At 36.4% G+C, this 22,462-nt stretch overlaps 1 protein-coding gene across 1 annotated transcript in view; it reads left to right on the forward strand.

Moving 5' to 3' along the window:
• LOC136408784 (uncharacterized) overlaps positions 1-22,462 on the forward strand; it is a 128,224-nt gene that overhangs the window by 90,710 nt on the left and 15,052 nt on the right. Inside the window, exons 10-14 of the mRNA XM_066389928.1 lie at positions 1,357-1,418; positions 5,384-5,546; positions 12,899-13,032; positions 14,379-14,586; positions 21,155-21,325. Of these exons, the coding sequence (XP_066246025.1) occupies positions 1,357-1,418; positions 5,384-5,546; positions 12,899-13,032; positions 14,379-14,586; positions 21,155-21,325 (738 nt within the window). The remainder of the gene's footprint in view (positions 1-1,356; positions 1,419-5,383; positions 5,547-12,898; positions 13,033-14,378; positions 14,587-21,154; positions 21,326-22,462) is intronic.

Here is a 22,462-nt window from a genome sequence, read left to right on the forward strand (position 1 = left end):
AAATTTATAAAAACTCGTAGAAGAACTTCCTATTATTCACACTAAACATCCCTCTTAGAAAATATATAAAACAAGTTTCTAGGAAGTGGACAAATTTTGTCCATACTATTAAGTTCCGATAAGAACCGACACGAATTCCTTCGGTAATTAAAAAATAATAGAGAATAATTTAAAAGTATCTTTAGCAGAAAGAGAGATATTCTCTATTATTTTTAGCTTTTTAAGAATCAGAAATGAACCCCTTAGATCCAATGAAAATGTCTCATCATCTATTACCAGACAAAGTGAGGTGTAGCACATAAACAGCACAAAATAACACATCCAACAACCGAACTCATAGGACAAAAACTATAAAGTGCTGTATTTGAAGTTTGCCAAAGAAAGTCATAAATGTCCTAAAATATTTGTTCAGAGTAGAACATTTTACAACCTTAATTATACGTCAATTTGCCTTTCGTGCGACCTCTCTTTTAACCCTTTTCCTTTCTATCCGCCCGAAATTCTAAAATTCTAAGCTTTTCACTGTAACATACACCCTTCGATCTTTCAAATTGGGCCAGAACGACACATAAAAAATTATTTCAAGATATTTCCGAAATTCCTATCCTGGGAACGGAGTATTTTATTGTCCTATAGTTTGAGTGATACTTCCAGCCTCTTTCATTTTTCCTTATTTTTCTTGTCCATACGTCCCGTTTTTACTAATATTCCAAACTTAAATGTTTTAAAGGAGAAACGCGCTGAAACGACTCCACACACTTCATGGTCGAATCTTTTTACTAATTCACCCCGATTTGTTTGGACAGTTGACCGACTATATAAACTTGAGCCTGAGGGAGGTATTACGTATTTTATTAGGGTCGCAATTAAATTTGTTGGGAGTTTCCGCCTGGGAATTCTCCAGGCCGGAAAATTAATTTTTCGGCCAACGTTTGATAGAAATAGATGGAATAATTGTGGTTTTTATTTGTAGACGTGTACGCTGGGGAATGTTAAACATTCGTAGCTGTCCTTGCAGCTGACCTCATTTTGAGGAAACTTGTTTAAATTGTATTTTCTCAGCCCCGGGAGGCAGATCCCAAATTCCAGATTCAAGGGGCTGGATTAGTATCTTCTAATTAACTTACTACTGGGTCCGGTACTAAGAGACAGTAAGGAGCTTTAACCAATATTATACGTAACATCGAAAGTCACAGAAAACTATCTCCGAGAGTCGCCTTCTTCGGTACCTTTTGGGGTCACATCCCAGGTTTGCTACTATTCGTGTAAAGGGGCAAATAGGGATTGCGTCAAAATGGTGTTAATTTTAACCATTTTAAATAGAAAGGCAATTTTTATCTCTTCTTTTTGTTTCAGCTTTTGCGGTATCTTCGAGTCAATGTGTCCAAAACCGACGATTTAACTCTAATCAGCTTGGTGTAAGTATTATCCAAATTTGCTTACGTGCAGACAGAACATGTTCTCAGCGGTAACGCTGTTAATAATTAAAAGGCAACAAATCCCTGAATAAAAACTAATTCAATCTCTTCTGCACGTAATAAGGTTACCTTTGCGTTTTGAGATCTGACAGCAGTGATACTCATATCCCAACAGAATGTTCTTGCGAAATTTCAAGCAGTATTCATATATCTTAAAGGGAAATCCCTTTTCTCATCATTTCCCCAGGGATTTCACTTTTTATTAGTCAGGCAAATGAAGGGTAAATTTATAATAGTGGAAATAATATGAGCCAAGATGGATTAGTTTTGGCAAGGAAAGGCAGAAATTATTTACAATCTTGCCACAGGGAACGTTAGTTGCTTAGTGACATCCAAGATAAATGGGATTTCGCCCAGAAAAACTTGGACTGCAGTGGCTCGTTGTCCAGAAGCAAGGATTTGTTCATTACAAATTTAAACCAAAGAACGAACTTAATTGGACATTCCTGAGCTTCAATAATAATTAAAGAAAATAGTTTTGTATTGTGTGTACTACAAAATATGCTTTAATTAAAGCTCGTTTCCTGCCATTAAGCAAAGTATTGATAATGAAATTCTTGCTTGGATTACTTATTGTTTTACTCTTCGCTGGAAGCAATATCAAAAAACTCTTGTATTAACCTTACTTTTGTTATTCTCTCGAAAATAGGATTATGATTGTAATGATAAATATAATTTTAAATCGGATTAAAACTTTTCGGGCCGCGAGGGGATTAGTAAGGGACATATTTTAAGCTCCTTATAATATCTCAGTAATTTCGTGATAGGATTATCGTTTCGTAATTGGCCTAACGTCTGGATTTCGCGCTTAAGTGAATGTTGTCTGCGTGAGGGACACTGTCACACTTGAGATTAAAAGTTCGAGTTTCAATGGGTTTTACCTCGAGCTTATTATTGTAGCAAACTTTGATGATAAAGCAACATCGCACACATGTTAGAACACGCCATTACTTATTGCTTATAATGTGTTTCTCTCTCATATTCGTTAAATTGAGATTCATATTTGAGATTGTACTTATTGATTTGTTCTCTCGATGGGTAAGGCAATACACACAATGTTTGCCTTCGCAAGGGTGGAGCGCGAGAAACAGTATTTGTAAACAAAGAACAAAAAATGCATAGCCAGAAACTAAATAAAATTAAAATTGCAAATTGCATTTTATATTAAATGACTTGGCCGCCAAGAAGGGACGTGAGAGACACATTTCGAAGAAATTATAATTAGAATAATACAAGAATTGTATAAAGACAACATTGTTGTTTCTTAAGGGTTTTGTTATTCCAGTCTGGTTCTTCATTTATTAAAGACATTTAAAGAACGTTTTGGAACAAGAAAATTGTTCAAATTCGGATTGAGATTGATTGCGAGCGATAAGAGAAGACACGAAGTCCATTTTGGATTATAGGTGGAAATAGTAATAAATTGACCAAAAGGGTACTTCTGGGGCAGAAAGGGAGGGCAAAAAAGGTCAAATTGTTTTTTTTTTTTGTCAATACGCGGTGTCTCTTAAACCCACTGTAATGAAGAAGAGATGGGGAATGCCTGAGGGATGAAATAAGCGTCCAGAACGTATTTCATTTCATTAAGAATGCCCTTTAGAGAAATTAGATGTTCTAAACTTACAGAACAGGGAACAAAATTTTAGTTAAAAAATCTCATCTAAAATTGGCCTCACTACAGACACTAAACAGATATCGGCTTTTTATCATTTTCAATAAGAAATGGTCGGCTAATTAGCCATTCATCACTATCTTAATGCGTTGAAGCCGGGTAGGTGTTGCTTCATCTGAATTAAGTTTCCTGAACAAACTTAAATCATATATAATCATCTACACCAATATCTCAAGCATCCCCTAGATATTGTTTATCACTAGTGAAACTTGTAGTTTGTTTGGTCAAAAAATAGTGGCGTAGTGGGGCTGAACTTCACCAGACCGGAAAGGACAGTTACAAAACTCCGTTAAAAAATCTTACTCTCGAAATTCGCCTTTTCTGTTAAATAAGAAAAAGCTTTAAAACCGAAAGAAGTGAAATTTTTTTATTCCCAAACAGACCTTTTGCACCAATTAATATACGAGTAAAAACGCAGGTGTTGCGTACAAAATATGGATTTTGTAACTTCATTAGTGAGGAAACAGTGGCTGAAGAAGATGCATTTGAGAAAAAAGACCTAAGAGAAACCATTATTTTGATACATTTTCGCTGCATCAATAGACCTTCCGCACCGACAAATTTGTAAGTGAAATATGCTTCAGATATTACTCATCAGCTGTAAAATTTTCAGTTTCATTAGTGATAACACAGTGGTGTAGTTTGAAAGCGCGTTTGAAGCATCGATAATTAGAAATTACAATATTCAAGAATGCGAAAATTTAAAAGCACTTCATTATGAAAATAAACTATTTGCGTCAATGAAGTTTTGAGTAATTAATCCTTGGCGATATTACTAAAAACCTCCAGTAAAATTTACACATTTTTAATAGCCTTGGTCAACAGGGATACATTAAAGACGCATTTTGGGAAACGGACAACTTCAATGATATCAACAAGTCCTAGGAAAGCGAAACTAATTTTGAATAATGCTTATTACCACAACACATCTTCTGCATCAATTAATCTCGAACTAAATAGTCCTTCATCATGTTGTATTTAATCAATGAGATTTCCAACTACATTGGTAATAATAGTGGCGTAGTTAAGTAATAAGTTATGTAAGCGTAAAAGAGATTGAGTAAGAGTAAAAAACGCATTTCAAAACAAAATAAACAAAACCCAAAACATCTAAATTAATAACAAACTCACTGCTCAAATTAACGTTCCGCAACAAAGAATTTTTGAATAAATAAGTGGATTTCTCGACAATTTAAGATAATTTGACTCAGTAGGTAGTTTTGATTAAAGTAGATTTCTTTCCTAAATTCCTGTCCCTAATCTCTGGAAAACCTTCCAACAGCCCATTCTTTTTATTTTCATTCGTTTTATTTGTGTTGTGTTGTGTGAAGGTAATTAAACAGATAAGGGAACAAGATTATTCTCACGTCAAGTCTGTGTGTGCGTGATGGAGAGAAAAACAGAATGTCATGTTAATATAAATCAACCTGAGGAATTTCTCAGGAGTTTCCACCCACGCGAGTCCAAAAAAGTTCCAAGAAATTCCTCCAAAGGACTGTAGAACTGTAAGACTGCAGAGAAGCCAGAATTTGATGTGGACTCATACATATGTGACATTAAACCCAATATACAGCATTAAGGAAAGTACAAAGAAAACGAAGAAAACCTGGAGGAAAACTAAAATTATCTCCAATAAGTCTTTTAGACATGGAATTTTCTAAGAACGTTTTTTACATTAGGTGCCAACGAAGAATTTTGGAGTAAATAATGGCGAAAATACTGTTAGTTTGTTAAGTCTTTAAGTTTTAAGCGACTACAGATAATTCAGTAAAATCTGGTTTATCATAAGTGTATATCAAAATATCATATTATTTTAAGCGAAACCCATATTATGAAAGCCTGGATGCTCATAATCAACCATCTTAATTATATTTAGTCCTTAGAAGGATGGATGCCTGGTGTGGATAATTAAGTTACTTCATCCCCGGTTTTTACCTCGTTTTGGGTACTTACAAAAGCTCGTCAGACACGAAAACAATAATCCATTTTCTTTCCCGCAAAACGTGATTGTGTAGCATATTTTGTCTCGTCTGATTGTCTGTTACAATGGCACAGAAACCCTATACAGTATGGTCGTCTAGAATAAATAAAAACCGTACTCTAGACAAACATCCCCTTTTTCCCTTCATAAATATATCTACTAGATATAAAATATATGGCCCTGGAGCAGCAACATTTCCGAAATATATTTCTCGGGTATATCCAGCTTATAGCGCATTTTTTTTTGTTTCAGCCATTACATGTCGGGCGCTGACGTAACCTTTCAAGTATACGGACCGAAAAAAGAAGAGAAGAAAGTGAAAAATATCCTGAACAAGTGGGCAGACCGAGGCTACGTAGGCAACATCACAGTTGCACAGAAAGATAACTCGATCAAAACGCCACTTTCAATTCAGGTGAGAATCGTTTTGAAGTCGGTTACCCACGGACAATATCATTGTTGTATAGCCATTTCACTTTGAGTTTTGGTTAATGTCACGAGAGATGGAGTCCTTTGTTTGTGGCAGGAGTTTTAATATCAAGCCTCACTCACATCTAACTGTCGCCTAACAATTAAGGCTAATTAACATTTAAAATAAATTATAACTTTGACTAATTAGAGTTGAAATTTGTAATTGATTCGTTTCAGTTTTCCAGTTACAGCGCAAATTAGAGTCAAGCTTGAAAGTTAAGAGGGTTTCATTCAAAGAAAAGAGCTCTTACTCTTAATATAGTTGCAAGTACATACTTATGTAATTAATCTGCAATGGCCATATTTCTTTGGAACCTTCTGCGTTTGGATTTTTGTTTAGTTCTCTTGAAGAAATTGAAACGTTCTAATTTGACGGGAGTTGGAGGTAACTTTTGAAAAAATAATATCTGCAGTTTTAGGTTTCAATGGTTGAACGGTCGATTTAATAGGACTACGTACTGGATTTCGCCCTAAATTCTTCTCTTCCTGTTTTTCGCTGTTCGCTTCTGGCCTACCCTGTGCATTGTCCAACATCCCACGATTTTAAGCAAATTTCTTTTCAACTCCTGAATAGTTATTTTTCTCTTTAATTCCTCTCCGTGAAACTTAATTAACCCTCCTACGGTTTCTATATTTTGCAACAAAACCCCCCTATCTCACAATTTGAGTATTTGAATTTAAGCACACCTTGCCTCCCACGAATTACCTCTGTCACAAAAAGCAAGATCGTTTAACAGTATTTCAGTGTTTTCACCTTTAAAGAGTCAAAGTAAATTAAATCCCCTCGGCTTTGCTTCTCGCCTAAAGCCAAAAGTATTTAAAGCAAAGATTTATACCCTTCTGTTCTTGTCGAAATATCTCTTTTTAGGAATCCTGCCTTAATTAAATATATTTAATCTTCTTTTCGGCACTTTTAAAGCAGCTTTGCTTATTCTGTACCCAAGTTTTATTATCTTGTGTTCTCAAAAGGGAACTTTGCCACCTCATTGTTATCAGTATTTGGGTAGCGGTGCTAAGTAGATTTAACGAGATAATTAATAGAGCTTATGTTGAAAGTTACTCTGAAGGGATGTTGGAAACTAAATTAAGTTTACTAACAGAAATCTTTCCAGAGCTGATCGCTTATATAAACCTTAATCAATTTGATGGATCTCTTCATTAACTATCACACCTCAACCCTGTTTTCTCAAACGATTAAAGTACAATTTCGAATACCCGCTCCTACGACAAATAAAATTGTGTTATACATCAAGGCTGTGAAGTACATCATTATAACCGACGCCAAATTTAAATTTCACGCAACACAGGGGGGTTATAAGTATTTCACAACCGCTCTGTGGACATGATGCATTTGACCTTTATTTCAATGGCAGTCGTAAATAAAACAACAATCGGGATAATGGCGATTTTCTGGCTGATTAACTCACTAGATAAATATTGCCCCATTATTAACCTGTTATTCAACCGTTTTTGGAAAAAGGCTGGAGCTTTACAATCGTCCAGCACGCCGAGTAATTGTGTCTTTTTAAAACTAGTAGTGGAAAAAATCGATTATTCTGTCTCAAAGTGCTCGTTTCCTAAGCTGGGTGTGATTAGATCGGAGCTAAATAACTGTGCTAGGGCAAAAAGCAGAACACACAAAGAAAAGGAAAAAACGTTTTAGGGAGAAAACCGATTGTGTACCAGACGAAAACTTTCCCCTTTCGTGTTGTTGTTGAGCATTTTAGTGGTCTCTTTACTGACCTCTTTCACTGTTTGGTCTGAGACGAATAGACGTTGTGTTTGATTTAACAGCTTTATAGCATAATATTATCCTAAAGATAATGGCCGAGCGGTCGTATCTCAAATCCTAAGAACAAACATCGTATCCGGATTATCCAGAAGTGTAATTTCGCAATCGTAAAAGTCGAGCTAAGCAATTTAATAACGTTGAAAATTCTGGGTCGAAGAGAAATTAAAAGTCCCAAGGCAAAACAACCACTAGAAAACCGTGAAATAAGGAGAGGATGGAGTTTCCTGGTTGTTCTTATTATGTTGAGTGTGCACCATTACCCTGAAAATTGTCTAGACTCGGGCACCTATTACGTCAAGTATATTGCTCAAGTTTGTTTAACAGCGGCGGTTTTAATAGGGTGCACACGTGGTGGTTTTACAGCCGGTGAAATGGAATTGAATGGCAATGCGCGGTTTATGGTGGCTGTTTTTTTAACTTTGAACAATGCCTTAGGAAGCGGCAAATTTAACCTAAAATTATGCGTCAAAAACTCACCAATCAGGTTGCAAAATAATAAAGGGACAAATTTACGTCGTGATCCCAATGAAACTCTACGAAAATCAATAGCTGATGACACGTTTCGCTTGTTCGACAGCATCAAATCTACAATACAAATAAAAAATACTCCTAATACAAACTAACTACAGTGTGTCTTACGAATATAAAATATCCATGTAAACAAATGCGTGTCACTTGCACGTGATCCGTTCCAGCTGAAAGCACTAAACAGGATCGTAGTCGGCCCGCCATTGCGCTGAAAAAGTTATTTAAATAAGTTCCTTTAATAAATGATATTTCTCAAAGCATATTTCAAAAATGATGGCTCCCGGTACATTAGAGTTGAAAAGTTTAGTTTGTATTCGATTATACGCGCGCAATAAACGTTCTCCATTCAAAATGAAGCAAGTCCAACCCTGCGAGACGCCGTCGTACTTGTATAATATCGATCATTCAAACGACATAACCGACCAATCAGCGGCGACCAAGCTAGCGATCACGCATTTAGTTTGTTTACGTGGATATTTTATATTCGTAAGACATACTTTATACATAGTTGATACGAAGAGGCTAACAATTGCCCTACAATGAGTGTAAAACCAACGCCGATACGGACTAAACGACGGACAACAGAATAATAAAAATACAATGTCCGTTTCTGGAATTCATAAACATAAAGCATAAACAACAATATAAAAGAAAGGAGATCGGTCGAGATGCGGCAAAATTACGGAATTTAGAGTGCAAGAATATGCTGTTTCAGAATATTAAAAATTCCGATGTCTCTAGGAGGCATTCGAAAAAAATTAAAATTTTGAAAACAGATTTTCATTTTTTCCTCAACTCATTTCACATGGAAATTTAAGACGATTTGACACTTCATCCCTGCAACTTTTATTCTTCTACGACGTCGCGATGCCATATTTGAAATCCGACGTTTCGAATTTCGGCAACCGTCATCAACTCTGTTGTTTCCCACGGGCGGCATCTTGAATTTTCACATTCACAAACTGCGTCACGCAACTGAGTACAAGGCTTCTCTTAGCCGTGGTAATATCCGTCGTCTCCAGGCTTTCCAACTTCAGACTTTTTTGAGCGCAGGTGAAACACCATTGTGTTTTCTGGAAATTTTAATATAAATGATAGTGTCACAAAATATGACCGGCAAAGGCTGACTTGAGAACGTTTGGTCCACATGGACATTCGGACACTCTTCACAACTCAACGAATAAACCTCAGATTTCGCTTCCCATCCTTAACCCTCACTAAATTATTTTCTAGAATGGTATTTGGTGCCCTAAAAGCTATTGAAACGTTCACATTCTTAAAAAGTGAAGCCAACTGCATGGGCATCTTGCTAAAAAATATAACACATTTAAAACGTATTTGGCGCTGCTGATGGTTGTGGATTATATGTATTTATAGATAAACTTATGACTCTTCTCTGTATCTCTTTATCGCTCTCACATATGTTTGTTGTGCTGATAACTAGCAAAGAAGCGATTTTTTAGAACCTGCTAAGCAGAAAAAATCAAGAAGAAAAAAGAGATAATTTTTCTGCTGAATTATTGTTCTCCCCCAATGTCCTCTATTTGGAATTCCATCAGACGATAAAATTTCATATTTTCCTGGGGAATTTCTATCAACCTATCATAGTTGTTTACGGGGTAGAATTATTGACTTAATTGTATCTTCGTGGCGTTTTCCATTTGCAGGATGAGGACAGTTGGGCAAATTGGAGAAACCATCTCACTCAGGTTTTAGAACGAATAGTATATTATATAACTGAGACAGAAAGCGTTTCATTACAGTCGAGAGATTTGATAGTTTCGCTTTTGCTGCAATTTCGATACAGTACGGGGAGCAGCACACCAATGAAACGAAAACGGATTCAATAAAAAAAGGAAGTTTGGTTTTTGAAAAAGGACAAAGTCAACAGATGGAATAAATAGATAAAAACTATACCTATTTTACTATACGTTTAAAATTACAAAATACCGAATCCAGATATCTCTCTATGAAATTGGTGACCAAAAGAGAAAGAAATTTCATAAAACGTTTCTAGTTCACCTGTGCAACCAACAGTGAGATCTAGATCAAATCCCCAAGCAGACAATACCTTTTGTATTATATAGAACTATTGAATGATCATTATCAAGTGACACTCTAAAACGAGCCTCCATTAAAATTCCTAAATTATTTTCAACCAACATCTTACCTTAGGAAGACAGTAATTAAATCATCTTTTGTCTCCTCTCATAATCCTCACTCTAAAGCTTGCCAAACGGTTTAATTTGATTTTCTCTCAAATGGCAACACCTCATCGATAGGTGAAATGGTAACTATGTTTAAGGCTGCAAACGATGTTGAGGTGCAGGCTCCATACACTCATAGATTCTTTCATTAAGTACAATTAATAGTCGTTGCAGGATTCGTACATGAAAATATGGCAAAAACGTGATGAAGATGGACAAAATGATTGGAAATATAATTACCCATAAGTTTAATTAATTATTATCATTTTACAATGCGTGTTTCATTATACGTTTTATTAAACGGGGCATTGTTATGACTGGTATTATGAAATATACAATTCCGCTCATTTCGTCATAAAATACATTAATTTCCGCCCTTCATTTTTATCCAAGAATTATAATGGATGATCCCACTGTATTTGCTGATGTTTGATACAGCTCATTAAAATTTGCCGATAAATGCTATTTAATGTGAGCAAAATTTCATTAATTCGACATGGACACATTTTAACTGCAAACTTCAAAACCCGAAGAAATATGCTCTGCAACTAAGTCCGAACTTTGTATTGCTACAATTAAAGAACCATTTCTGACTTCTTACTTCCTTTAATTAAATCCGCTCGATACGGACCAGTTCAGAAAACAAAATTTGTTTCTCCTTACTACCCCAGCGTCCAAATGACTTTCCTGTTACATTAGGAAACTTTTATTGCAGGAAAGCAAACGAGAGATTTGTCCTCTCCACCTCAATTTTTTTTTAAGCCAGTTTTAGCTTTTCCGAATTCCTGATTATGGTAATTTTAATTTACAAAGCTTCTAATGCCACTCAAAATCAAGGTTTTTATTTATACGCAAGAAGTGGAGTAAACTCTGAAGCTTGAGCCGCATTAAAAGTAATACTGAAAGTTTTAAAGGATTTATTTGAGTTGTCTTTGGCCCCAGTCTGGTACTTCAAAATCTAGAATGGAAAATTTCTCCTCTTCGTCTTAATTTGCTCTAAAATTTCGCTTGAATGCAGGCTAAATTGCGAAAACCTTGAAACGTTTCTAATTATATACTGCACTGTTTCTTCCAAAAACACGATTTTTAATTTAATAGTTACTGATACAACAATTGAATCAAGCCGTTGTTCATTCGAATATGTAGGTTTCATTCCTGAGCTTTCAAAAAAATTCTAATTTTGGACACATTTTGATAAAAAACTTAATATTAAATTTCTATGATATTTCGTTTTGAAAAGTGTCTACACACTTTCAATGGTGTCGGTAAATTCAATGTATTTAAATAACTGGTGAATAAAACGTTATTTCAACCCCTCCTACGTGTTGAATAATATTATTTATATATAATAATTAAGCAATGTGAAGTTTTAGGGAAATCAGTTTATGGCTGCATGAGCTTGTGAGCGATAAATGAAAAAGTCGAATGAAAGGTTATTAAATACACACTATAAACACGTTTTGTGTCCAATGTCGTGTTAATTTGCGAATAATCTACCTTTCGCGTCAAAATTAAAACACCTTCGAATTACGTTAATTTCCTGTTAAAAAATATACATCCATCATTCAATATCCAGTTGTCATCAGTTCCATCATAAACACATGTATATTATTTGCTTTATTGTACTAGTACCGTAATGGAACAGCTTAAGGCTGCAAAGGAGTCGCAAGGAGCTCTTGGCAATCGAATCTGGCATAAAAACATTTAATTTCTTTCCACGTCACTGCTGGCTCCTTCAACTACCAAACAAAATTGCTATCTTAATTCGAAAAATAAATAATAAAAAGACAATTTTTTTTGGCAGTTACCATCTACGGTTCAGTATCCCGCTTTCTTAAACTGATTGTTCCCGTCAGCTGAAGACTTTTGATAGGCAAATAATCGACCCAGATAACCCACTTTATTACATATTCATAACAAATATAACGTCCCTCCCACGACTTCTGCAGCTTGAAATACTTACCTTAATCTTGAAGGATTGTCCAGCCGTACGTGGTCCCCTTCCTGGAATTGTTGTTGGCTTCATTGTTATAGCGAGTTTTCATTCGGTCACTCCCAAATTTCAGCTTCTTCTATACTCGACTACGTAACCAATAAAAATCACTCAAGGACTTTCAATGTCTATCCGTCCCATCACTGACCGCTCCAGAAGCCTCTTGCAGCACTTTATTGGCTTTCTACCGTGGAAGCACCAATTGCTCTTGCTGCTCTGTTGAGCCAGCGCTTTAAAAGGTCCGATTCAGCAAGTCTTTCCCAAACATCAAGAAATCCTAAATCGCCCAATATTACTTCAGTGAGTTTAACAAATCTGAAACTTCTCTCCAACCAAGTTTTACATGAATTTTTGCAGGAAATTGAGTACTTCAAGTAGAGATCTTGTCGTTATTCTTTTGTCAACCCGGCTTTGTCCTAACCATCTTGAAAAGTAACTACTGCAATTCACTTGCAAAATCTTCTGGTGTCACGTCATCTCTTCAGTACAATTGCTTCATCAAGGATGAAAGCTTTTATTACAAGGTCGTCCAAGAATCGTGCTGCTTTAATGTCGCGTAGGTGCCGGTTCAATGCCAGCAAAAATCCTTATTGGTTATTTAACGCCAATTAGAACAGACGGAAAAATTGAATAATATAATTTATTAAAATAATAAGTTTTAATTAAAAAAAAACCATTGCAGTACAAAAGAAAAAGCTATTTCTGGCTCTGAAGCGGATTCTGATTTAAAATTATTGCTCCAGTAAAAAGTTCCAAAGCAATTTTTGTTGTTCCAGAGTGTGGATATAAATCAGCCAGGGGTAATCAGGGAAAACGACGAATTTATTCTAAGTTGTGTGGCTCGAGGGTCCCCTTCGATGACCTTTCGCTGGTTTAAGGATGGAACTTTTGTGAACTTGACTTATGCCCGGTAAGATATGTTTTGATATTTTTATGTAAATTTCCAGATATAGTTAATGACTGGAAAAAGCTCTAGACCGGAAAATTCTGGGGCAAACACGCTTCCGTCATTTTTCTGCCCGTGCAAGTAAAGACACGTAAGAAACATTTTGTTAACAAGATTCAACCCTAATTCTGAAAAATGATTCTTTGCGCCATGAAAAGTGGTGATATTAGTAGGACGTGGGCGGTGCTGGCTTTCAGAAAAGAAGAGCATAAATTAGAAAAGTTTTGAGACGATATTTTCAAAGACATGCTAGAAGAGGATTTCTCAATATTGCTCCAGGTTAAAGCAATGTCTTGGGTGCATATGTTGAGATTAGTTACGTGTAACCTGCCTTGAAAATTTCGCATGTAGGCGGAAGAATTAGGGCCAACAGGTCGAATTACTGCCAAGAGGAAGACATCCATGGAAACGTTAAAATAAATAATATTAGTCTGTTTTATGATATTCATGGAAGTTATCCTCCAGATAAAGTTGCCGGTACTTCGCTCTAGTGTACCACTTATATTTCTGAAATATCTATGGAATTTGGAACGCTATACAGGGTGAGTCATGAGGAACTGCACATACTTCTACCATGGAACAAAATTACTAAGAGGAATATCGAATGAGCTCTAAAAGTTGCTAGCATTTTTTATGATTATTATACAAGTAGTTTTACACACTTTGTCAAAAAATGGTTTTGGCTATAATTTTGCCAGTGTGCTTTTTTTAAATTTTCTGGCGAAAGAGTACTCTTTCCCCGATTCAATCCCAACCATACCATATAAATTTTTTTAAATTTTAAATTAAGTCTTACAATTATTAGTCCACCCACAAATAACGTTAACGTTAGCATACAAACTAGAACGCTAACGCTAGCGTTATTGAGCCAGAACCTGCTTTGTTTCTCCACTCATGCTTCTAAACTGTGAACGATAGTTTCTAAAATTCAAAACCATTCTGTGATACAAATATCTTTTCTGAAAAGGGTGTAACGAGGCTAATGAACTCTTTTAATCTAAGTGAGTTATGTCAGCGGCCTATTAGATTTATTTCCAGTTTCTTCACGATTCCGAGCGCGGCCCACCTCATTATAGATCTAACGATAATTTTGCTTTAAATTTACAAAAAAAAAATTTTTCATGGTACGAAATTTCTGTAAAAATTACAACGAAACAGCGTCAAAGCCCCAGAAACCCATTTACCGGCTACAAGAAAAACAGTCCCGTAAAATCTACATTTCGCAATGTAAAACCGTAAAACGGAAATTTAATTCTAAAAAACGATCGTCTGAACTTATATTAAACATTCCACTCTCTTTTTGGTTTCAGACACAAATGGATAAAACTGATAAAAGACCCGCACGTGACTGACCAATATACAGCGTTGCTGGCCGTGGAAAGGGCTCAAAAGTACGACGAGGGAAAATTTACATGTCAAGTGGAAGATTTTAATATTCAACAGTGCATGTCGAAATTTGTTAAAGTCAAGAGACGCCCCTTGGTGAAAATAGAACCCATGAGCTTAACTGTGAGGAAGGTATGTTAACATTTCGAGCAATAATTTGCTTTGGAAGCTTTCTTTATTGATAGCCCAACACAAAGCCCCTGTTATTTATTGGTTTGGTCAAGTCGAGTGGATATCGATGTGAAAATTTGAATCATTTGTCGATAGGGAAATATTGAAAATCCTGCTTTATTGAGTTATAGAAATATGAGCTTTCTTTCGGGGCCTTCTGCGGTTTTTGACCACAGACAAATCTGGTCCTCAGTTCTATCATTTAGCATATCAATAGACACTCTGGCCACGCATAGTGTCAACACAGGAAGATCAACAAGAACACAATTCAGACAATTTCATAGAGGATAATGTACAGCCAGATCTAATTAACGAAGAAATATTAGATCGAGGTCCTAAGTTGACCATATTGCTGAAAATCAAGCGCCATTTGAAAATTACAAAGGGTCTATATACTTGTATAAAATTAATTAAGGCCACTAAGCGAAGCAAGGAAAGATTGATAGAGCTACAAGAAATCCTCACAATTGGTGCTCATAACGCTGAAAGCATCCTGGAAATTAGGGGAGATCGTCGTGTCATCATCATTGTTGCTGAGAATGATAGTTCCTATTTCCAGTTCGACTAGTCGAGAGCGTGAGGTCCTGTTTCATTTATATAAACCAAGGAACCAGGTCAAATTTTGGCCCCAAATCCTGAAACTAAAATCCTTCAAACGTGACGCAAGTTTGAGTAAACGATTTTAATATTCAGAAATGCTCAGCCAAATTTGTTTGTTGAGTTAAAGGGCGGCCTCGGGTGAAAATAAAGGCCATAAGTTTGACCGCGGGAAGGGTCTGTTGATGGTCTTTTCCTTCCCAACTTGTGCTGCTTAATATTTATGGACCAAAAAATTTACGATATATTTTATTACGAAGAGACCTTTTTTTTATGTACTGCCGATACCGATGTAAAATCAAGGGCGAATTATTTTGGCGTAAAACGTGTTGTTGCTCCTTGTGTAGATAGACCTTCAGACTTCGCTGCAGAAACGATAGATACACATCCCTCAATTAAGCCAGAAATTTCAAAGGTTAATGGAGGGAAGTTTGAACTCAAAAGGTACATAAATATTAAGGGAATAATCAAAAAATAATCTAAATAAATTTTAAAAAAGTCTGCCGGAAATTGTAAACTCAAAGCGGGCACTTCTCCTGGAAGGTTTAAATCTTCAGATTCCTCTCCATAAGGAAGCTATTAACTTTTCCTCAATTGCAGTGAGGGAAAGCAGTGAAGTACTTTAAGAGCACTGAAAGAAATTGAATGGAGAAATTCAAGGTTTATCAGGAATGATATTGTGAAAACAGTCAGGAAAATTAACTCTAAAATATTCAAAACAGCAAAAAATTAACAAAAAGAAACACAAAAAAATGAGAAAGGAAATATTTTATTCAATGGCAAGTATTCGATACAAAGGAAAGTATATCCTTATCGTTGACACCGTCGATTTATCGGGTTTCTGTCTACGTCCTGCATTTAATTGACTCGCAATAAACCGAACTAATGACTGGTGAGATGTAATAGGACCGAAATCGGTCTGCAGGGTGCTCGCTCAAGTTAATTAGACGCAGAGCTAGAATACAATATAAAGTCGTATTAGGCCTTAGTCTAATTAATTTAGTCGGGATGCAACAAAACACGCTCAGCACGCGACAGATGGCGCTGGTAAAACTACGTCTCTATAGGCCCAACATACACTGTCGATTTCTGCTTACGTTTGATTGATTCGAGACGAACTGACCTGACGTGAGGAGATATAACAGCATCGAAACCGGTCCTCGGGGGTTCCAAAGTCAATTAAACGCAGAGCCAGAGTAAGGCATAGTTTCGTAATAGAGTTTAATCTTCTCAAGGGGAGGATTATTATGTAGGGTGTACAAAAGGCATGGGAACGTCCAATTATCAGTGACAGCTATGGGGACAGCCTTATGGAATCTGGTATACAGGGGAAAAATTTAACTCGGCGATGTTGATTGTGGTGATCGTTTAGTTGTTAAATGAAATACCAACTGTTTTTATTTTGGATTCTTGGTATTATTTATTATTACACAATGATTCAAAATCGACTAAACTTGGAAAATTAAATGAGAAGAGACTCGAAATAAATAGATTGAGATTTTAATGGAAAACAAAGGAAGAAAGATAAGAATATAGAAGAAGTCTTTGTAATCCGTTAAGTTGTGAACAAAGCGACGTCCACAGGAAAACTGGCTAAGGGGACTGTTCCGAAAAGAAAACAAAATATACTTAATACGTTTTATGTTTCATTTTGTACATTTTAGGCAAATTGGATGTAGCTTCTTTATCGAGGGAAATCTGAAGACGCCGTACTTGACGGAGGAGGTAACCAATTTTGTATTTGCCATTTTTGGTAAATTTCATCACATTTTCCATTATTTTTAATTCGGTTTTGAGCGGCTAAATCCCATCCATAGTCATTTTCACATATTTATACGTCAATTATTTATCCCCATTACATGAGATCGCATTTCATCCATTCAGTTAGCCCAGGCAACAAAAACACGCACTCCATCAATCTAATTCAACGTCCGTTGGACATGTCATAATAATTGATCGAAATTATAACCCTTTCAGCATTAAGATATCCGAACATTTTTATTATTTAGAGCCCTTTATATGGGACGAGTAGTATGAATTTTCCATTACGCTTTCATTTCGTTAAGTGGCTCTTGGAGTGTACAGATACAGGCCTTGCACGAACACTTTTAGTATCTTCCTAGGATTTTCATGAAAGTCTTCAAGGAAATTTTGTAGTTGCGTTTTCTGCTACATACTGTATTCTACACTAGTTGAAAATCAATGGAAGATTGAGTGATTGTTCCCGTCATTCCAAGACAAATTGCTACAGCGCCTTTACAAATGTCCTGACCACAAACACCATTCCTTGTGTCCCCTACATCTTTTGTGCTGGACGCTTTGTCGTCCAAAATCTTTCTCGCTTTCACAATTCTAATTTCTCTTAATGGACCCTTAGGATTAAAAAATTAAAACCTTTTTCCCGATCCCCATATCGACACTATTAATCTCATAGAGGTGTCTTTAATGAAGTGTTTATTTTTTTCAGATTGAACCTTAATTAAATCTCTTCAATTCCAGGGGGGAGAAGTAAATTAAACTTGAATTTTCGAAATTGCGCGGTATTTCACCGCTTAATTTGTCGCCTTTGCAATTCCGTAAAATTCCAATTAATATCGTTATTCTCACCTCGTTCGACAGCTACTCCGATTTTAATTTTCTTAGCTGTGCCCGCGTTTATTTTACATTTATTAAACGGGAATTTCATTATCCGAGAAACTTTTGTCTTTTTATTAGAGTGGCGGTGGTGCAAGGTTTACAAAAGGAAATGTAAAAGTAAAGCTTACAGCATTGCGTCGCAATTAATTGCAATGGAACTAAGTGCTTTATCCTGCTCTGGGATTAAAGGAAGAAATTCTTGTTTATTAGTAGCTGTTTCCGTTGTATTTTAAGCCTGATGATGGTCGGAGATTAAGAAATCTTAAGCCGAATTGTTATGGCAGTGATTAATTTGTGAAGTCACCATTTCCCATTAGTCTAAAATTCTAATCAAATTCTCGTACATAACGCACAAAAACCTATATACTGGCTCAGTTACTTGTTACCATCCCACCACATATTTTAATTAACGTAGTTTCAGCTGCATGAGCTAATTTAATACACCAGTTACAGTTGCACTCTTGTAAGGCGGTTTTGTTACAATTTGTCTAATTTAACCGTAATTGTATTTAATTCGCTTTATTCGTTTCCAGATAAACGACTCTGTAAGCATTAGGGGTTGCACTACTTAAGACCTTAAGGGAATAATGAGAAGACCCCTAATTTATGCAACTTGTTGCATTGGTTTAATGTTTTGGATTTTCGTTAAGGTTTAATGCACGTACAATCTGGCTCAAAAACTTCTAAGCGATTTTTAAAGCCCTATTTTCTTAAAAATTTATTTAAGAAACAAATAGCTCCTTTATGGATGCATGAGGGCGCAACGCCTCACACCCCAGTGGATATTGCTGCTGTTGCGGTGGAATTGCACACTATTCTCAGTTAAATCTAACTGAGAAACACTCGGAAGTTGCTCTTTTTAATCGCTAAAGAATGATAGTTTCTTTCACGTGAGCCATGCCGTTATTCCAAAGGTTGATATGAGGTAAGTGGCAGGTGTTCCATCACAGTACCTAACTAAATCTGTCTGTGTTACTTTCATTTGCTGTGTTGCTGATTTCTCTGTGTGGCATTTTTTAGTGTTCAGTTTATTTTTGTATGTCTCCTTTTCAAGTATATGCTATCAAGTATTTACTATATTTACTAAATAAGAAGCTACACCTCGGTTTCTACTAAGTAACAATGTTAATTCGGCAACGATGCAAGTGTCGCTTCATTTAATCCTGTGAACATCATCAAAGGCATTCGCCCTTTAATAAAGGGTGATTGTGATCCTCCGCTTAATTTTAACTGAGAAAAGCGTACAATTCCACCGCAACAACCACAACTATGCCACTGGTGTATGAGGGGTTCTTCCCAGAAATGAAAAAATAATGAACAATTCGCCTCAGACATATAAAACATATCCACGAAACTACCAAGAATAACAATTTTGATGCATCCTGTGTCAAGGGAAATAAGCAGTGAGAAGACGTCAGTCTCTAATCCATCTTTTGCCCCTACATTCTCGATAATCTTCGATTTAAACTTTCCTAATTTCTCCTTTTTCTGTAAATTCTCGATTTGTGTCAACACTCGCTTTTGATGAGCCCTGGAGAAGAAGGTACTCCAACATCCAAATAAAATTCAGACAATATGTAGATGCCCAACATGTCTGCGTGCCCAACAACTCCCCTAGGAGAAACTTCGAGCCGGTAAATCAAAAACTGTGAAATTTATTCTCAATTTGCAGAACTAAAAAAAAACTTAAACATCCTGCAGAACGAAGGCAAGTAGCTTTTTTATAAGGCACACTTAGGTGAACGGCTCTATTCTTTTATCCGCTTTATATACGGTCCGGCGACAGGATTGAACTATTTTAAAAAGCTTGCTGTGAGAAAACAAATGTAACGATTCAAACAATCGCTATTGAAACATGGACTTTGTCATTGGCAATTTCTTAATGTTTGTAAATTCTATCCTTAAGATGTCTGCCGTGCTCATTGACAGACATTCGCAGTCTCTTCCTAAAATTTTCCAACACGTTCTGAGACGATTCTTGGTCAATTCCGTTCACTGCTTCCCTAATTCGATCGTTTAAGTCTTGTTTTGTCTGAAAACGAATGTGTGCACTATTGCCTTTAAATAACATCAACGAAAATAGTCTGGTGATGTCAGATCCGGTGATTTTGAAGGCCATGGAATGTAACCAAAACGTGAAGTGATTTGACGTGGGAACATTTGCTGTAAACTTCATCTACTAGTATGAGCGGTGGCGCTTTACTAAAACACACAATATTTTGCCCTTTTTTTTGAAGTTTTAAATTCACGTATGTGTTAAACATTATAACTTATCAGTCAGAATTGACGGCAACGGTGTGATTGTATCCCTCAAAAAAGTATGGTCCGATTACGCAAAAATCGGATACTCCTCACCATACAGCCACTTTTTGGTCATGAAGAGATCGTTCATGCAGCTCCTTTGGACTGTCATGTATTAAATAACGAAAATTCTGTTTGTTGATCCAATTAAATGAAAATGAGCTTTCCGACATGATAAGCACATTGAGGACATTTCGATCGTTATTCAACATTTCAAACGTTTCTATGCAAAAACGTAAACAGCCTTCTTTCTTCTTCTTTAGCAAGGTCATTCAACATATGAACAATCCGCATTTTATATGGGTAATAGCGTAAGTCTTCGTGTAAAATGCATCTTAAACTTCGATCCGAAATGTTCAACGCGATAGTGTGCCTGGAGAGCGCAATGGACTTCGCTGAGCTGATTGCCAGGTTCTTTTAGTGTTTTTTGGAGTATGAATTGTAAAAGTACCACCAAGGAACTTTGGTACGACGCTATCTGTCTCTTCAAAACGTCTCAGCCATATTAGAATCGCGTTTCTTGTTGGGAAACTTCCGCGGCGTGGCACACGAAATCCATTGCGGAAGCGGCTTCGTGTCAGTACTACAAATTGCGTACTTTAGGGCAAAACGCGTTGATTTATTTCTCAGTTTGTCATAACACACTTCGTCAAACTGCGAAGGAATCGCAGTTTGACAAACGTATCTTCATTTGTTTTTCCATGGCAAGCTTTTCAAAATCGTTCAACCCCGTTACCGGACCCTGCACTTATGTACATCAATATTTCCGAGACACCCTGTATAGTGTGCAGTAATACGTTAAGTTTGGGCTTTTTGAGGAACATTGAAACTATCCCTTCTATACATCAACAACCTCAACGTCTTATTCTCCTTAAAATAGATGTACCTGCATAATGGATATTCTCTCTCTCCAAACAAGTTACAAAGACAAAACTCCTTCACGGGGTTACCACATTTTGTTGTCTAAATCCTACAATTTTCCTTTTTGTTCCAGGGCCGAAACTTTACCGTAAAGTGTGTAACTCTGGAAGGAAACGGCGGTATCGGGGGCAAATACACGTATAGTTGGACGAAAAACAAGGAACTCCTTCCTGTACGAACCGATTCCGAGAAATATGAAACTTTATATCCCGCCGGCACGATTCTCCAAGTCTTTCGTGTAGAGGTTTGTCAATAGTTTTAATGTTTAGTTAAGCCCTCCCAAAGCTATAACCTATATTTACTGTAAACGTCCCAGAGGCTTAAATCCTCGACTCAATAAAGTGAATTCGATATCAGGGCTGCAATACGAGACTCGACAAATCCAGTTGTCCTCTCCATGATATTAGCATCGTAAACAAGCTAAATAGGAGAAATTGCCACTATCCTTGTGCGGACCGCAAACGCGAAGGTATATTGGATTAGGTAACCCAAGATGGGGAGTTAAATTATCTACGTGGGTGTGGGTATTGGGGAGCAACCCAAGAAACTTTAAATAATAGCTAGTCCGGACCTAAGCATCGTTAATTATTATTGCTTACAATATGTGCCTTGAGGTTTTCCTTGTATAACGTTAACTTTGTACCCTCGGTTATTTGGTTTTGTTAAAACTATGAGTTCATTGAGGAAACCGAGAAGTGCTGTGTGCTTGGCAGTTATGCAAGGTGTAATTGAAATAGGGAGATTTTAAGGAGTGATTTTACGTTCGAAAATATGAAGAAAAGTTGGTACAAACGTGGGTCCGCAAAAGCCTCCTAGGGGAGCTACGATCTTTTGAGGGTGGCCCCCAAGAAATGTGAAATGGCGTGCTGGAACCAGGGAGGAGCTATATTTACTTAACATATTCCTGGACCCGTTAGCTTTTATGACAGTTTGACATCAGAATATGATTTCTTGTCTAAAATTACATAGAAAACGTGCTCTTGATAAATTGTCGCAGGACGAACCGTTTAAGAGATATGCCGCTTTAAAGGAAACATTGCAAGATGATAAGCTGAAATTGGATAGCTTTTTAATTTAATTTTTAATTAATTTTGAGCTTGATTTTTTAAACTTTGTTATCATTTCATACCTTTTACAAAAAAATAAGCTTTTTTTGTCAAACAATTTCACCACCCAATTCAGCTGGTTCCGCACGTTATTCCGCATTTCTTGGGGACCACCTTCGAAAGGCCGTAGCTCCCTGAGGAGGCTTTTGCGGACCCATGTTTGTACCAACTTTGCTTCATATTTTCGAACATAAAATCGCTCCTTAAAATATATCCTCCTATATCGTTTACACCCTGTATAAAGAGCAAACTTTTTTTTATCAGTAAAGAGAATA

This window comes from Euwallacea similis, chromosome 5 (assembly GCF_039881205.1).
Source record: "Euwallacea similis isolate ESF13 chromosome 5, ESF131.1, whole genome shotgun sequence".
Lineage (NCBI taxonomy): Eukaryota > Metazoa > Arthropoda > Insecta > Coleoptera > Curculionidae > Euwallacea > Euwallacea similis.